Source organism: Nicotiana sylvestris, chromosome 3, assembly GCF_000393655.2.
Source record: "Nicotiana sylvestris chromosome 3, ASM39365v2, whole genome shotgun sequence".
Taxonomy (NCBI): domain Eukaryota; kingdom Viridiplantae; phylum Streptophyta; class Magnoliopsida; order Solanales; family Solanaceae; genus Nicotiana; species Nicotiana sylvestris.
The window spans coordinates 219010079-219024658 of NC_091059.1; the positions used below are offsets into that span (position 1 = coordinate 219010079).

At 36.1% G+C, this 14580-nt stretch overlaps 2 protein-coding genes across 2 annotated transcripts; one reads left to right on the top strand and one right to left on the bottom strand.

Moving 5' to 3' along the window:
* Positions 1 to 405: 405 nt before the first annotated feature.
* On the top strand, positions 406 to 8687 carry LOC104235907 (histone deacetylase 5). The gene is made up of 14 exons (XM_009789737.2): positions 406 to 673; positions 769 to 970; positions 1469 to 1615; positions 1723 to 1835; positions 2137 to 2348; positions 3391 to 3455; positions 3653 to 3823; positions 4028 to 4114; positions 5613 to 5727; positions 5823 to 5944; positions 6484 to 6677; positions 6831 to 6960; positions 8119 to 8183; positions 8288 to 8687. The coding sequence occupies exons 1-14, from the start codon at positions 528 to 530 to the stop codon at positions 8451 to 8453; spliced, it is 1935 nt and encodes a 644-aa protein (XP_009788039.1). The 5' UTR covers positions 406 to 527; the 3' UTR covers positions 8454 to 8687.
* Positions 8688 to 9407: 720 nt separating this feature from the next.
* LOC104235906 (DNAJ protein JJJ1 homolog) lies at positions 9408 to 14302 on the bottom strand. Its single transcript, XM_009789736.2, has 4 exons — positions 13611 to 14302; positions 10059 to 11339; positions 9765 to 9823; positions 9408 to 9664 (listed from the first exon to the last, which is right to left on the bottom strand). Exons 1-4 carry the CDS (start codon positions 14091 to 14093, stop codon positions 9607 to 9609), a joined length of 1881 nt encoding a protein of 626 aa, XP_009788038.1. The 5' UTR covers positions 14094 to 14302; the 3' UTR covers positions 9408 to 9606.
* Between the last annotated feature and the right edge of the window lie 278 nt (positions 14303 to 14580).

Here is a 14580-nt window from a genome sequence, read left to right on the forward strand (position 1 = left end):
AGTGCATGAGGGAGAGAGAATAAAGATGAGAAATAATTGATTCCTAATATAAAGTGATACTCATTTAATTCCTAAAGTGTATATAATTGGTAAATTTGTATATAGGAGGTAATTAAATTGAAATTTCAGTAGGGGGGTAATAAAATTTTCAATAGTGTATAGGTATGTAAAAATCCCTATTTCTTATGTGAATCAAAATTTTAATATTCATAATCTTAAATTCTTTCCCTAAAAGTTATCATCCTTTTTCTCGGGAACAAGTTTTTTTCTCCTACAAATAAGCTTATCATCTAATTCAAAGTTTCCCTCCATTGCGTTTCAACTTTCAAACGATCTTTGATAAATGGGCCTCAAGACTGGGCTTTACGCCACAACTGCTTTTTATCCTGAAGGAAAGCCCATTATTTAAAAACACCAAAATCTATTCGTCTTCTCTGCCATTACTACTAAATTCTACTTTCAATCAAACTGGAAGTCGAAGTCATCGCTCAAGAGTTGTGGTGCCACGTCATCATCAGTATTCTTCAATGGCATCCAACTCTAGACGAGTTGGGCTGATATACGATGATCGAATGTGTAAGCATTTTGATCCAGACGATCAGTATCATCCCGAGAACCCGAATCGTATACGTTCCATTTGGAAAAAGCTAGAATCTTCTGGAATTACTCAGAGGTAATAGTATGTTCATTTTCCTTTTTGTTCTGTTTAATGGGTATATTGACTGATAATCGTGTTTTTTTTTTTGGGGGGGGGGGGGGGGGGTTCAGATGTACTGTTATGAATGGGAAGGAAGCAGAAGATAAAGATATAGCTTTGGTTCATACAAAAGCTCATATTGACTTGATTAGGAATATAAGTTCAAAAAAAATTGGTTTAAAAAGAAATAAGATTGCTGCTAAGTTTAATTCCATATATTTCAACGAAGGCTCTTCAGAAGCTGCTTATCTTTCTGCTGGTTCTGTCGTACAGGTAAAGTTACTTTTTTTTTTCGTAATACGTCAGAAATTGTTATTTGCCCCTTTTCTTTATTGAGTACTATTTGGTTTGGTGTGAAACTTACAAAGTTTTCCAAATAATGAATAGTGGCGGAGCCAGAAATTGTTATAAGGTGATTCAGAAGAATGTAAAACTGCCACATTTAGTATTATAGAACCACTTTTGCGAGAAAGCTCTTCTTTTATATATATTTATTTATTATTTATTTCAAGGGGATTCAAAAATTAAAATGCATGCAAAAAAAATAACTTTTCCCTTATTCCACAGTGTAATTTTTTGAATGAAGGCCACTGATCAAGCACCTGTTGTTAGATGCTATTCGGACAATGTAATATGGAATTTTTTGTGGGACAATTCTTATACTTGCTTTACTGTGCTGATCAATTGCTGGGTCCTCTAATATTCTTGATTCTTTTGCTGCACCTATGACACTATTTTAGGGCTTTAATCATGTGTGTATGAATAACATAGGTTGCTGAGAAAGTTGCTGAAGGAGAACTAGACTCTGCCTTTGCCGTTGTTAGGCCTCCTGGACATCATGCTGAAGAAAATGAACCAATGGGATTTTGTTTGTACAACAATGTTGCTATAGCAGCACGTTATCTCTTGGATGAAAGAGTAAGAGTTTGTTTCAGTTCATCAAACTTAAGGTGGATTCAAAACTTTGAACAGTTGTTTGAATCAACTCAAAGGTTTTATATGTAGTACGGTTAATTTCCTTGCAGCATGATTTGGGGATTAAGAAAATTTTGATTGTTGATTGGGATGTCCATCATGGAAATGGCACTCAAAAGATGTTCTGGGATGACCCTCGAGTACTCTTTTTTTCTGTGCATAGGTACGCATGTGAAATCTCCTGATTGCTACTCATATTTGTTTATCCATTCAAATGTGGCACTATAGATAGAAAAAATCTAGATCTTCTTAGAAAAGATTTTTGACTCAAACTTCACCCTTCTATATTCTCTCCTTTCGAATCCTTGTGTAGTCTTTATGGTATTTCTCTAGCGCTTGAGGGCTTCGGGATGTAAATAAAGATGATTATATAAAAAGCTGAATTTAGTCTCTTAAGGTGTATATTATGTACCATTGACGGTCTTAATTAGGCCCTCTTTTTTTTTTTCTCTAAAAAAAATTAGGCACGATTTTGGAAGTTTTTATCCTGGTGGTGAAGATGGGTCACATGTCATGACTGGTGAAGGGCCAGGAGCAGGATATAATATAAATGTTCCTTGGGAGAATGGCCGCTGTGGTGATGCAGACTATCTTGCTGTGTGGGATCATGTCTTGATTCCTGTTGCCAAAGAATTTGGTCCTGACATCATCCTGATCTCTGCAGGATTTGATGCAGGTTAGCTAGAGCTTGGTTTTATTCTCCATGGGTCTTCTCATCATTTTCTGTAGTATTTCTCTTTTCTCATCATTTTTCTCTTAGTTTTGATTTTCGTTTCTTAAGGCTTTTACAGCATTTTACGATATTTATTAGTTACCAATTTGTTGATTCTTTATTATGCTTGCATGCATGATACAGTGCTTGCTTCAATTTTCTTTCACTTTGAAAAAAAATATTTTACTTTTACATGATTTTGTAGTTTCATGTTTTATTTTAAACATGACTTGGACTTCCCTTAATATAACGTAAACATCATTTTCCTTGCGTTATGAGATTAATCAACTCCACTTTTTAGTGATAATTCATTTTTTGAATTTATTAGTGCTGCAAATATAATCACTAGTGTCCTTAAAAGTTGTCCATACCAAATTTGATAGCTCAAAATCTTCTTGACTTTATTATTTAATATTGGTTTTCTCAAAGACAGATGATTTTTATGTTTAGCTTTGGGATAAAGACAGGATAATGCCTGAATGTGTCTGGTTCATGATACCTTGCCCTTGTAACTAGAATGGTTGGTGTTTTGCATACAGTATGCCTTCCATATAATATGAATTATTGAACAAAACTAGGATCGCGAAAACATGTGCTTAGAAAAAGTGGTGTGATTACTGCTATTTGTATTTCCAGACAAACCTTTTTCATTTTTATTTCAATGTTTAACCCTTTTCATTTGTATTAAATGATTATTCCAGCGATTTTGAAGCAAAATCCTGTCTTGTACATCTGTTAATATATCCCATTTCGTTTTGCGTAAATTTTGGAGATTGGTTTCCTGTACACGTGTTAGTTTGTGAATCTTCTATAGATTTCTTGTCACGGCCTTTTTTCATTGGTTACCGTGGTTGAAATGGAAATAGCTTTGGTGGCACGAGACATAGTAAAATTCCGTATGAAACAATTTGAATTACTTTTTAATCTTTGCTCTCATGTATTTGTTGAACTTCTATTCAGATTGGCATTCATAGTTTTAACAGTGTTAATGTTTTGATGTGAATAGCTATTGGTGATCCTCTTGGTGGATGTCGTGTTAGTCCATATGGATATTCTGTGATGTTGCACAAGGTGAGCTCTAAGTAATTGTCGCAAGTAGTCTTTGATTCTTGCTAGTGATATTCTTACTTTTTTTCTATTTATGTCTTTCCTCCTGTATTTAGCCAATGGCATGTGAATATATGCTTGTTTTTTCTTTTTCTTGTGATTTCTTTCTATAAAGTGCATATTTAGAAATAATACTTACCTTTTTAATTTGCATATTTTAGTTGTTGGAGTTTGCCGGAGGCAAGATTGTAATGGCACTAGAAGGCGGATATAATCTGGAGTCTATAGCAAATTCTGTCCAAGCTTGTATTGAAGTGTTACTAAAGCAAAAACCGATTGCTGGATCTTCTGAGGCATATCCATTTGAATCCACATGGCGAGTGATACAGGCTGTAAGGATGTTTCTGCCCTAACCCATACCCCTGCTCCTCCCTTATTATTTTTTTTCTTTTTATCTATTTCATAGCCATAAAGCATCTTGCGGACTGATTTTGTGTCAGTTAGCCAAATTGCCTGCACATTAGGAGTAACATTTTGGTTTTACGGTTTAAGGCTTGTGTACTCAGTTTTTCCTTGTACACCATGAATGTGTTCAGGTACGTGACAAATTGAGTGCATTTTGGCAACCACTTACTGAGAGATTAACGGAAAAAACAACTAGTATGAGAACTCCTTACATTCAGGTCAGATTTCTTTTTCTTATTTTAGTATCATCAATAACCTTCTTGTGAACAATTTCTCCTACACAAGTTGTTGGAGCCTGTGTTTCAAAGGTGGGAGAAACAGTGACAGCAGACATATGTTGAGGCATGAAGTATGTGCTAAAAGCTTTATTTGTTATCATTAAAAAAATAAAAAGATATAGTTAAAATGAAAACAAGAGATGGAAGAGATGGAGAAAAGATTGTGATTCATTGGTAATCTGCAGTTGAGTTTAGAATATTTTAGCATGTTAGGAATTGTCTGCCATGGGATATAGACTTTGCTTAAACCTCCACATACTGTAGCCTCAAGGTTCATAGGAGGCACCTGGTCCCATAAACGTTCTATTACCGACAGAGTGAGATGAAAACTGTCAATTAGAATGGAATCATATAGGAGTGCTTGAGCAGAGCCCACCGTTAATGGAACTTGAATTGCTGATATCAGTTGAATTATTGAACTCCTTTGTTGTGATAACAATAATGTCATTTTGGCAATCATAGTATTAAAAGACCCCCTTTGCCAAGTTCTACTTTTGGCAATCATGTAGGAGTGGTTGAGCAGAGCCCACCGTTAATGGAACTTGAATAGCTGATATCAGTTGAATTATTGAACTCCTTTGTTGTGATAACAATAATGTCATTTTGGCAATCATAGTAGTAAAAGACCCCCTTTGCCAAGTTCTACTTTTGGTTGCGATGTTCGTGGATAGCAAGTCCAGGGGATCATTTTGGTGTCATGATTCCTAAGTTCAATGCTTGGTGCGAACTAGTGGTGGCAAAATGGTTAAAAGAAATCAGTTAACCATCCATATTATCCTTAAAAAATGGGTTGGATAATGAACTTTTTAAAAACGGGTCAAATATGGTTAAGAACCATATTATCCATTTAGAAAATGGATAAACAATGGATTTAACTTTTACATTTGTAAAGCCTCAAATTGGGGTTCCTCAAGTTTGGGAAACTAGAAATTCTCCCAAAAGTGATCATATTCAAGAAGTCATGTATAATATGGTCCGTTGGTTAACCCGTTTTTTATTTATATTAAATATGGGTCGGGTCAGATAATTTATCCGTTTTTTCATTACTCGTTTTCGACCCGAACCATATCCAACCCGACCCGCATGTTTGCCACTCCAAACTGTGAACTAACTGATAAGTAGTTCAGTTGCTAGAGTTAGTGCTGGCAAGGAATTGTGCAGACTTAAGGTATGAGGTCACACATTCTAACCAATGGATGCCTTGTGTGCGAGTAACAGTTGGATGTTGACATTTTGGATGGATTATCAAGCTTTATTATGCTTCCTGAAATAAATGAGCTTTACATCCACACAAAAAAAATCACAATGTATCACAACGAAATCCTCTGGAAAACTTATGCTTGTTGCTCCTTGTACCTTTAATATCATTTCAGACTCTTATTGATGCAGTAAACTTGTTTCTGCTTCAACTTTAGTAGATTTTCTTACTTTGTTTCAGGCCATTAGCTCTGATTCTGAAGATGAGTACGATACCTCTCAGACGGTATCGCAAGAACTCGAGAAGGATATTGAGAATATCATACAACCATTTTCAGACCTGAAAGTTAATGATGGTACAGTCGTAACAAGTATAATATTATGTTTACCTTGCGAGAAGTTGCTCTTTTGTTTCTGAAGATGGTGTTTCACGATCTTTGAGTTTACATAGGTCAAGCATGCACAATTTCTCACACTTGGAGGGCAGAGCTTTCGAAGATTGATATATGGTATGCCACATTTGGGTCAAATATGTATCAATCAAGGTTCCTTTGCTATATTGCAGGAGGACAGGTATAGCTTATCATGCATTCTCTGAACTGCTCATCTTCTTTTTAAACCTTTTGCATCATGGGGTAGTGAGTCGTGACACAAAGTAAACAGCTTTCTTTTTGGTTTCTTCTGAACTTCCACCTCATCTTCCTTCCCCAAATTTCAGAATGTATGCGAATACTTGTTTTCTACAGTAGCTAGCAGGAAAAGTATTTCTAATGTGTGAGAAATTTCTGAATAAATCATCAAATATGTTTATACAAAAAAAAAAAAAAAAAAGCTACCTAGTGCATTTAGAACTGATGATGCAAAAACATTTCTTACTAGGATTAATAATGTAGAAAGTTTGCCACGTATATTACCAACTTGAAATGGTTGGCATAGTCGGTCGTAATTATTTCACAAAACCGTAATGATTCTCAATTAGTCAGGCATCTTACAATAAGAAACCAGTCTAATGTTAAGCTGAGCTTGATGCTGGAGAAAGTCTAAATAGTATTGAGCTTTCAGCTCGACACAACATTCTTTTTTGCATTTCATAGCAACAAAATGACTTCCAGGTGGAAGGCATGCAAAAGCCATGTATTGGTTCGTTGGATAAAAGCAAGCCAAAGGAGATCATATGGAAAACTTTTCCTCATCGTTTGTTCTTTGCTCGCGAGCGTACAACTACATGGGGTCCGGGTGGGGTTGCTTTTCTTCACCCTGAAAGCAACAGTGAAGAAAAAGCTTATATGTGCCTATATAGGATAACGTATGTGATTCTTTCCATTATCTGCAATGATTTCTCCTTTTGTGATAATTAGGAGTTGGCCAATTTTGTTGGCATTTTGTAATAAAACAACCTTTTGTCGACTCTTGGTGATTTAGAATTATAACTTAATATTTCTTTTTTCTTTTTTTACAGGCTTGAGCAATTTAATGATGTTTTACTTCAAGAGAATGTTACGAACTTTGACATGAACTCCCCTTTGTTTGACATGACTGACTTACAATCTATTGAAAACAGCAAATGTGTTTCAGCAGAGGCTGTCAAGGTGTGTTTTTAGCTCTCTGTATTATTCTCATGAGTTATTCTTTAGATGCAATCTGTGTAATTGTAGTGAAGCGCAAAAGAGTTGGTTCAAACGCATGGAATACCTACAGTAAGTTCAATCTTTTGTGTTAGCTTGGGCCTTTAAGATTTTCAAGCATTAGATTGTCTATTATTCCTACACTCCATATTAATGGCTCAAATAGTTAGCATCTTATGGTTCAAATACTGTAAGATTCAGATCGGCTTAAAAACATGGTAGCATAAATATAACTCTATATTTTCTGCTAATTAGTTCACTAATAATCATTTCTAGGATGTGTTTGCTAATGCAGTAAGGTATTGGGATAGAACAATTACTACTCCTGTGTGATGGATGGAAAATTTTGTGTTGACAATGAACGATAAGAAGTATAAAGGAGGATAAGGGTGAGATTTAGTGAACCCTGAATTTGCGGAACAAATTATTTAATATTGAAATGAAATGAACCAATAGAGCAGATGAAGGACTCATTTTGTCAAACCCCAGCTGATTTAGGATTGAGAGGTAGTTGGTTGATTGATAGTAAAAGATGATTTGCGTCAAAAAGAATGTAAAAATCTTGGGGCTACGCCTACACTATGGTTATCCGTTTGTGCATCAAACATATCAGACAGAATAGTTTTTCTTCTATCCAAATCCAAGCAATCAAATATGGCCTCATTGGATTAGCTTATATTTTGCTTTGGCATACAGTTTGTTTCTTCGTCTTTATAGCTTTTGAGATCATAACTTTTCACTAGACTTCCCAATTGAACAATTACATGGGTAACCTGTGAGTCAATGAGGAATATTAACTAATCTTTTGGGCACTCATTTATCTCTTACCTAATTATATTGAAGCTGATTTTTCATCAAAATGTAGTCTTTCCAACTCTAGCCTATGTTGTCAGCTGCTAAAGAATATGCCAATATTGTCAACTTTTCAACTCTAGCCTATGTTGTCAACTTAACATGAAAAATTCCTATCCTGGAGACCTTTTTTCAGTTTGAGAAAGTAGTTAAGATGCTCTTCGAGTAGTCTTATTCCTACCCCCTGCCCCAGACATCTGGTCTTTGCTTGACATAACTCTGAGCTAGATGATTTTTCTCATGGTATGATGTTGCTTGACTCTCATGTAGAATGGCTGGTACCATAATGTTCTTTACCTTGGAAAGGAGAATGGTCTTCCTATTTTGACAATGACGTAAGCGTGCTGCCTTTTATTTTGTATGCTCTTTTTTTTAAAAAAAAATATGTATATTCTTGTGAAATTGAATCTCATCCAGCACCTTTCTGCTTCTCTATCAGATGCCAACTCTCAGATATTGATAACTTCAAATCAGGTAAAGTACTTATGTGCAAACCATCTAAAGAATATGCCAATACTCTGATTAGAGGGTTGGTAGAAGGAAAGCAGCTCTCAGAAGAGGAAGCCACCATTTACATACAAGAAGCAGCTAGCAGAGTATTGTGACTACGTTTTCCTTCTTGTTTCTTTAGCTGCTAGATAATTATGTGACTATGCCTCACAACATATGCTCCAGAACTGTTTTTGTACCATTATTTTTTGATGAAGCAACTTGCTATCATTTTTTTGGGTCCAGGTGTATATAACTTATAACATCTGACGTAGATGTTTGCCTGTATATAACTTTATTAGATTGACATAGATTCTTGCCTATGTAAAGTGTTCTCTACGTGTTCTCTACGTCCCTCTACTTCCTTGCTCTCGTTACAGTGTTTTGGCTCAGTGTTGCAAAGTAAAAAATTATGAATGATTATTTGGTCACGTCCATTGATGTTGTATTTTGTGGTTTATAAACCTTGCAAATGCAGGTGGTAAATACGGCCGTGATTGGTATTCTATTATGGAATAGTTGTATTGATATCTTTTCATTCTTGAGTCATTAAAGGTTGATATTGACCATCGTTTAAGCAATAGAGATTGAACTACAGCCTTTCTCAAAAAGTTCTACAATGCCAGCAGTTGAATCAACTTTAATAGATGATCGTGTTAGATTATCAATTTTATGCTGTTGTCCAAATCAAGATTTGAGCTTCAGTTGAATTACTAAAGTTTCGCTTCTGCAGTAATTCTAGTTTGTTTCTGTTATGACTCGGTGACTGAAGTTTAACTTTCCCATTTTTAACAGTACCAGAAGCTTCACCTCGGTAAAAGCTCTTTACTATCCCATTTTTAACAATACCCGAAGCTTCACCTCGGTAAAAGCCCTGTACCATGTTAATGTGTGTAGTTATAGTTAGTTATTATCCCTCGTCAGTTGTGTCATTCTTTCATCAACGTGAAAAAATATATATATTCAACCCATGTGTTAGCTATATAAGCTTCGGTTTCAGTAAACTTGAGTGCTTCATTATTTGGTCACACCAGTTTTCCACTTTTAGATGCACAGATTAAGAAACCGTGTTCATCTGCAACGAACATAACGTAGTCATCTATTATCAAAGAACTTTGTATTTTTAGCTCATTTTGAATTGACTATGGTATAAATGATCTTTTCGTAGACAGTGATCTATAAACCATAAAGAATAAGAATAGCGAACAAATAATCAGCCTCCAGCTCCTAGGAACCAGCTTGAATTGCAGACAATGAGATTCTCTAATATCACCGAGACTTTAGTTTGGCATGCCCCGTCGCTCCTAGATGCTTATGTAACTGATTCCTATGATGGGAGAAGCAGATAATTAGATATGGGAACAAGAGGAAACGTAACCTTATTGATCAACACATAGATTCATGACTCAGACTGTAGCATCACAAACCTTGTATCAAATTCCTCCCCACATGTCTCGCACGAGTTGCTAGAAAATTTGGATGTTCCCTGAATTCATATGAAACTGTGTTACAACACATGATTTCAAAGCTTGGTTACAATCAGGAACAAGAAAACTAAAAGAAGGTTTTTGGTCCTTATAAAAATTCACTTAGTAGGTACAGAAGAGAAGTTGTAAATTCTCAAGATAGTCACTGCGGGGGGTTTGGGTGGGGGGGGGGAGGGAAGAGATTGGCATCAAACAAGACAGAATTATCATTAGAACAGATTAATATTTGAGTACCTTATGTTTCCTTCCTTTGGTTGCATCTTTTGATTTGGTATTCTTCTCCTTCTTTGCGGTAGTTTTCTTGGCCATACCTTGGCTTGGAACTTTTTCACTATTTCGCGAAACGTCACTTCCTTTGTGATCATTAGCAGTTTCTGCTGGAGACTCTGATGACGGCTCCTCGAAAGCTGAGCTCTCATTATATGCAGTATCTAACTCAGTATCAATACCAACTTTAGTTGCATAAGATCTAACATCTCCTCCTCCACCTTCTTCGTCTTCTTCTTCTTGTGGTCTCCTGTTTCTTTGTCTCCGGCCACCCCTATTTCTCCTAGTACTTCTACGATTATTATATTCCATGAAGTCCATTTCATCGTTACTGCTTTCACCCTGAACATTCTTTGCTGAAGCTTGACGACTGCCACCTGGACCTGCATTCTTCCTACTTTTGCGGCCAGATACCATAGCTTCAAGAACACTTGCTTCATCATCATCTAATCCAGGTTCATCAGCTACTCCCTTTGAATCATTGCCACTTCGATAATTTAACCCATCATCTAATCCCTTTGATGTGGTCTCATCTTCGTCGCTGCTTTGAACCTCATCATCCTCACATTCATCTTCTTGAATTCGCGTACTACCTTCAAATTGCTCTGCTAACTCATCCACTCCATCATCCGCAGATAAATCAGCTGTTATATCACCATCAGCTACCTTTTGCTCCTCACTTGCCCCATCCTCCACCAACCCTTCGTATTCATCATCTTCGTCATCAAAAGCTTCTCTCAAAGATGCCACCTTCTCCTTATGCTTCTTGGATTGCTCATGATTTTTCCACTGTTTCTCGCTCTTGAACTTCTTCGAACACACCACACAGTACAATTCATTCCCATCTGCCTTCCTTTTCCCATCCTCATCCCATTCCTCCTCAATTTCTTCATCTTCCAACTCCTCTGCCTTCGCCCAATCAGGCTCCACGTATTTCTTTGCTTTCTCAGCCTTCTCTCTCTCTAACTCCTTCTTTCTCTCCCGTTCCTTTTCCCTCTTCCTCTCCATTTCCTCATTCCTCTTCATCTGCATGTCAATCACCCTCTTATCTCTCTTTTTCACAAACTCCGCCAATCCTCTAACAGTCTCGTTGTATTCCCTTCGTGCCTTTTTCCTCAGCTTCTTGTTCTCCTCCTCCATCACCCTCCTTGACTTTCTATTGGGTCCCGCCATCACGTCATACTGATCTACCCAACAAAAATCCATCACAGTAACAAATCCTAACCAATAGTTATAGAATGCTGTCACCTGCATCACAACGAAACTCAGTGGTTACTAATACAGTAATACATACTGCATTTTACAACAGGATGCCCTTAAAAAGATTAATAAGGGAATCAAATTTCAACTCAAGCTGCTACTTTGGATTATTAATGGGACAAGAAGGTTTAATTTTTTTTATGGACGGAACCAAAATGTGGTTCTTTTGGACTCAAAGTACACAAATAGGTGGTAAAAAAAATTACATTTTTATATATAGCGCCATAATACCTGGCGCTATACAGTAACAGTAACGGCACCGTTAATGTATAGCGCCAGGTATTGTGGCGCTATACTGTAAAATCTGACACGGCCAGGTATATCGCCACAATACCTAGCGCTATACATACATCATTAATGTATAGCGCCAGGTATAGTGGCGCTATACATACATATTTTATATCCCCTCCGTCTTCTTCGTCGATTCATCCTCCATTATTTTAACTCCCCTCTCTTCTTGGTCCCCCACCCCAGACCCGTTTCTTCCATTATTTAAAAAAAAAAAAAAAAAAAATTAGGTCCCTCCGACACATAAAACTCGAAGAACGTAGGTCCCACATTCGAGTAGAGCTTCGTGTTATTGTTGATTCACACTTCCGGAGTCAAAATTTCAATCTTTTTGCTTTCCGAAAATTCTAAATCGAGGTATTTCGATTTATTTTAAGTTGAAACATTTATAATAATGCATATTATTTGATTTGTATGTGTTCTATTACGGTTTGTGTTTTTTTTTCGAAACTATATATGGGTTCAGGGCTCGATATTTTGAGGACCAGTGACACCAAACTATCATTAATAATTATGTGTTTTTATTATAATTTAAATTCATATTTTTAATAACTTAATTGTACAATATATATATATATATATATATATATATATATATATATATATATAATTATGTGTTTTTATTATAATTTAAATTCATATGTTTTAATAACTTAATTGTACAAATTATATATATATGGATTTTTATACAATTATTAACTTAATTGTACAAAATTTGCATTTTCAACAACCAGTATAAGATACTTAAACAAAAGGAATTCTAAGCTAAAATACTACACATTACTACGCTACAAGGCTCTAAATTTTACTACGCTACTAGGCTCTACATTTTACTACGCTAAAAAGGTCTAGATTTTACTACGCTAAAAAATAATCTAAACTAACCATAAACAACAAATAAATTTAATTGCAAATAAAATACAAAACGGCATGAAAACACATATATATAAATCAGGATATTAACAGACAAATTTATTTTACAAATTTATAATTTTTTAGAAAACACTAATATTAAATCTGGATAAATTTAACATGCTAGTTTCGAAAAAAAACACAAACCGAAATAGAACACATACAAATCAAATAATATGCATTATTATAAATGTTTCAACTTAAAATAAATCGAAATACCTCGATTTAGAATTTTCGGAAAGCAAAAAGATTGAAATTTTGACTCCGTAAATGTGAATCAACAATAACACGAAGCTCTACTCGAATGTGGGACCTACGTTCTTCGAGTTTTATGTGTCGGGGGGACCCAAATTTTTTATCTTTTTTTAAATAGTGGCAGAAACGGGTCTGGGGTGGGGGACCAAGAAGAGAGGGGAGTTAAAATAATGGAGGATGAATCGACGAAGAAGACGAAGAGGATATAAAATATGTATGTATAGCGCCACTATACCCGGCGCTATACATTAATGATGTATGTATAGCGCCAGGTATTGTGGCGCTATACCTGCGCGTGTCAGATTTTACAGTATAGTGCCACAATACCTGGCGCTATACATTAACGGTGTAGTTACTGTTACTGTATAGCGCCAAATATTGTGGCGCTATATATAAAAATGTAATTTTTTTTTATAACCTATTTGTGTACTTTGAGTCCAAAAGAACCACATTTTGGTTCCGAACTCTCTAGGCAAGCTCTCTGACTATTCAACTATTCAATCAGGTACTTGGCACATAGTTACCGGCTCACTCTGCCCAACAAGTCTTAGGGGATGGGAAAAAAGTTATATTTTCCACTCTGAAGAAATTGTATTCCTAATTCCTAACTGGTAGGAAAAATAAAAAAGAAGATTTTGCTATTGAAACTAAAACTGCAGCAAAAACCGACACAATGTGATCAAATAGTAGCAAAAAATGCATTGGGGAATGAATATAACGAAGTCCTCCTATATGGATATTCAAAATTTCTATACATGCTCGAGAAACAAATACTATACAAAAAGAAGGTGTTGAATTACATGCCTGAGCATATGGACTGTCCAACTTTCCCATGAGAGGAGCTTCTTTTGGCAAACCTATACCTAGCGTCCTCGCAAAATTCAAATCGTTTTGGTAGATTTTCTCGAAGAGATCACCATAGACCTTGTAAAAGCCCTTGCCTGTATCGGAGTAACCAGAATACACTGAATTGGAAAAGAAGGAGAATAAGTCGGGGACAGAACCGGAATTAGACGAATTCGTTGGACCGGAATTGGACGAGAAGAGTATCTGAGAGCGGTGCGAGTCGTACCAAGCGCGCTCCCGCGCGTCGGACAGGACTTCGTAGGCGTTGACGAGCTCCTGAAACGCAGCTGTGGCTTCGGATTCCGGTACGCCGGATTTGACTAGCTTGTCAGGGTGGCGTTGCAGAGCGAGCCGCCTGTAGGCGGACCGGATCTCGTCGGGGGTGCAGTCACGGTTCACGCCTAGGACCTCGTAGAGGCATCTTTTCTCCGACGACGCCATTATCGACGGGAAAGAAAGAAAGACTGGTTTTCCTTTTCTTTCTTTCTTCTTGTTTGCTGAGCGCCTAACGGTGATTTTATTAGGGTTTTGTCAATCGGGGAAGGGAGGTTGCATTCCTTTGCGGGCTGTTTGGTTGGGAACGGTAAAGGAACCTTGTTTAGAACGGACTACAACAATCAAGTCCAAACATAGTGCTGTTTTAGAAATTCAGTACTTGCAAATATTTGTTTGATCTTATAATAAGAGTATTAATCCTAATCTGTTTAAGCGACGATGATTGATATGATAAATTCTTTCATTCATGTATAAATAAGTAATATGCTTGTTTAACCAAAAAAGTGTTAAACATCTTTTAGTTAAACTAATTAATTATGAGATATATGATGAAAGGTAAATTTTAGCCAAATATAATTAACTCTAAATCAAAACATATTGAATATCGCAATCGAAGGAGGCCAAGTTTACATAAGATTCTTTAAGATAATTG

Excerpts from the sequence above, each read along its gene's own strand:
- LOC104235907 (XM_009789737.2), top strand. The coding sequence starts at position 528 with ATGGCATCCAACTCTAGACGAGTTGGGCTGATATACGATGATCGAATG. Across the intron at positions 674-768 it reads TCTTCTGGAATTACTCAGAG|ATGTACTGTTATGAATGGGA; the intron begins GTAATAGTATGT and ends GGGGGGGTTCAG. Across the intron at positions 971-1,468 it reads CTGCTGGTTCTGTCGTACAG|GTTGCTGAGAAAGTTGCTGA; the intron begins GTAAAGTTACTT and ends TGAATAACATAG.
- LOC104235906 (XM_009789736.2), bottom strand. The coding sequence starts at position 14,093 with ATGGCGTCGTCGGAGAAAAGATGCCTCTACGAGGTCCTAGGCGTGAAC. Across the intron at positions 9,824-10,058 it reads CCAAAGGAAGGAAACATAAG|GGAACATCCAAATTTTCTAG; the intron begins GTACTCAAATAT and ends ATATGAATTCAG. Across the intron at positions 9,665-9,764 it reads GGGGAGGAATTTGATACAAG|GAATCAGTTACATAAGCATC; the intron begins GTTTGTGATGCT and ends CTCCCATCATAG.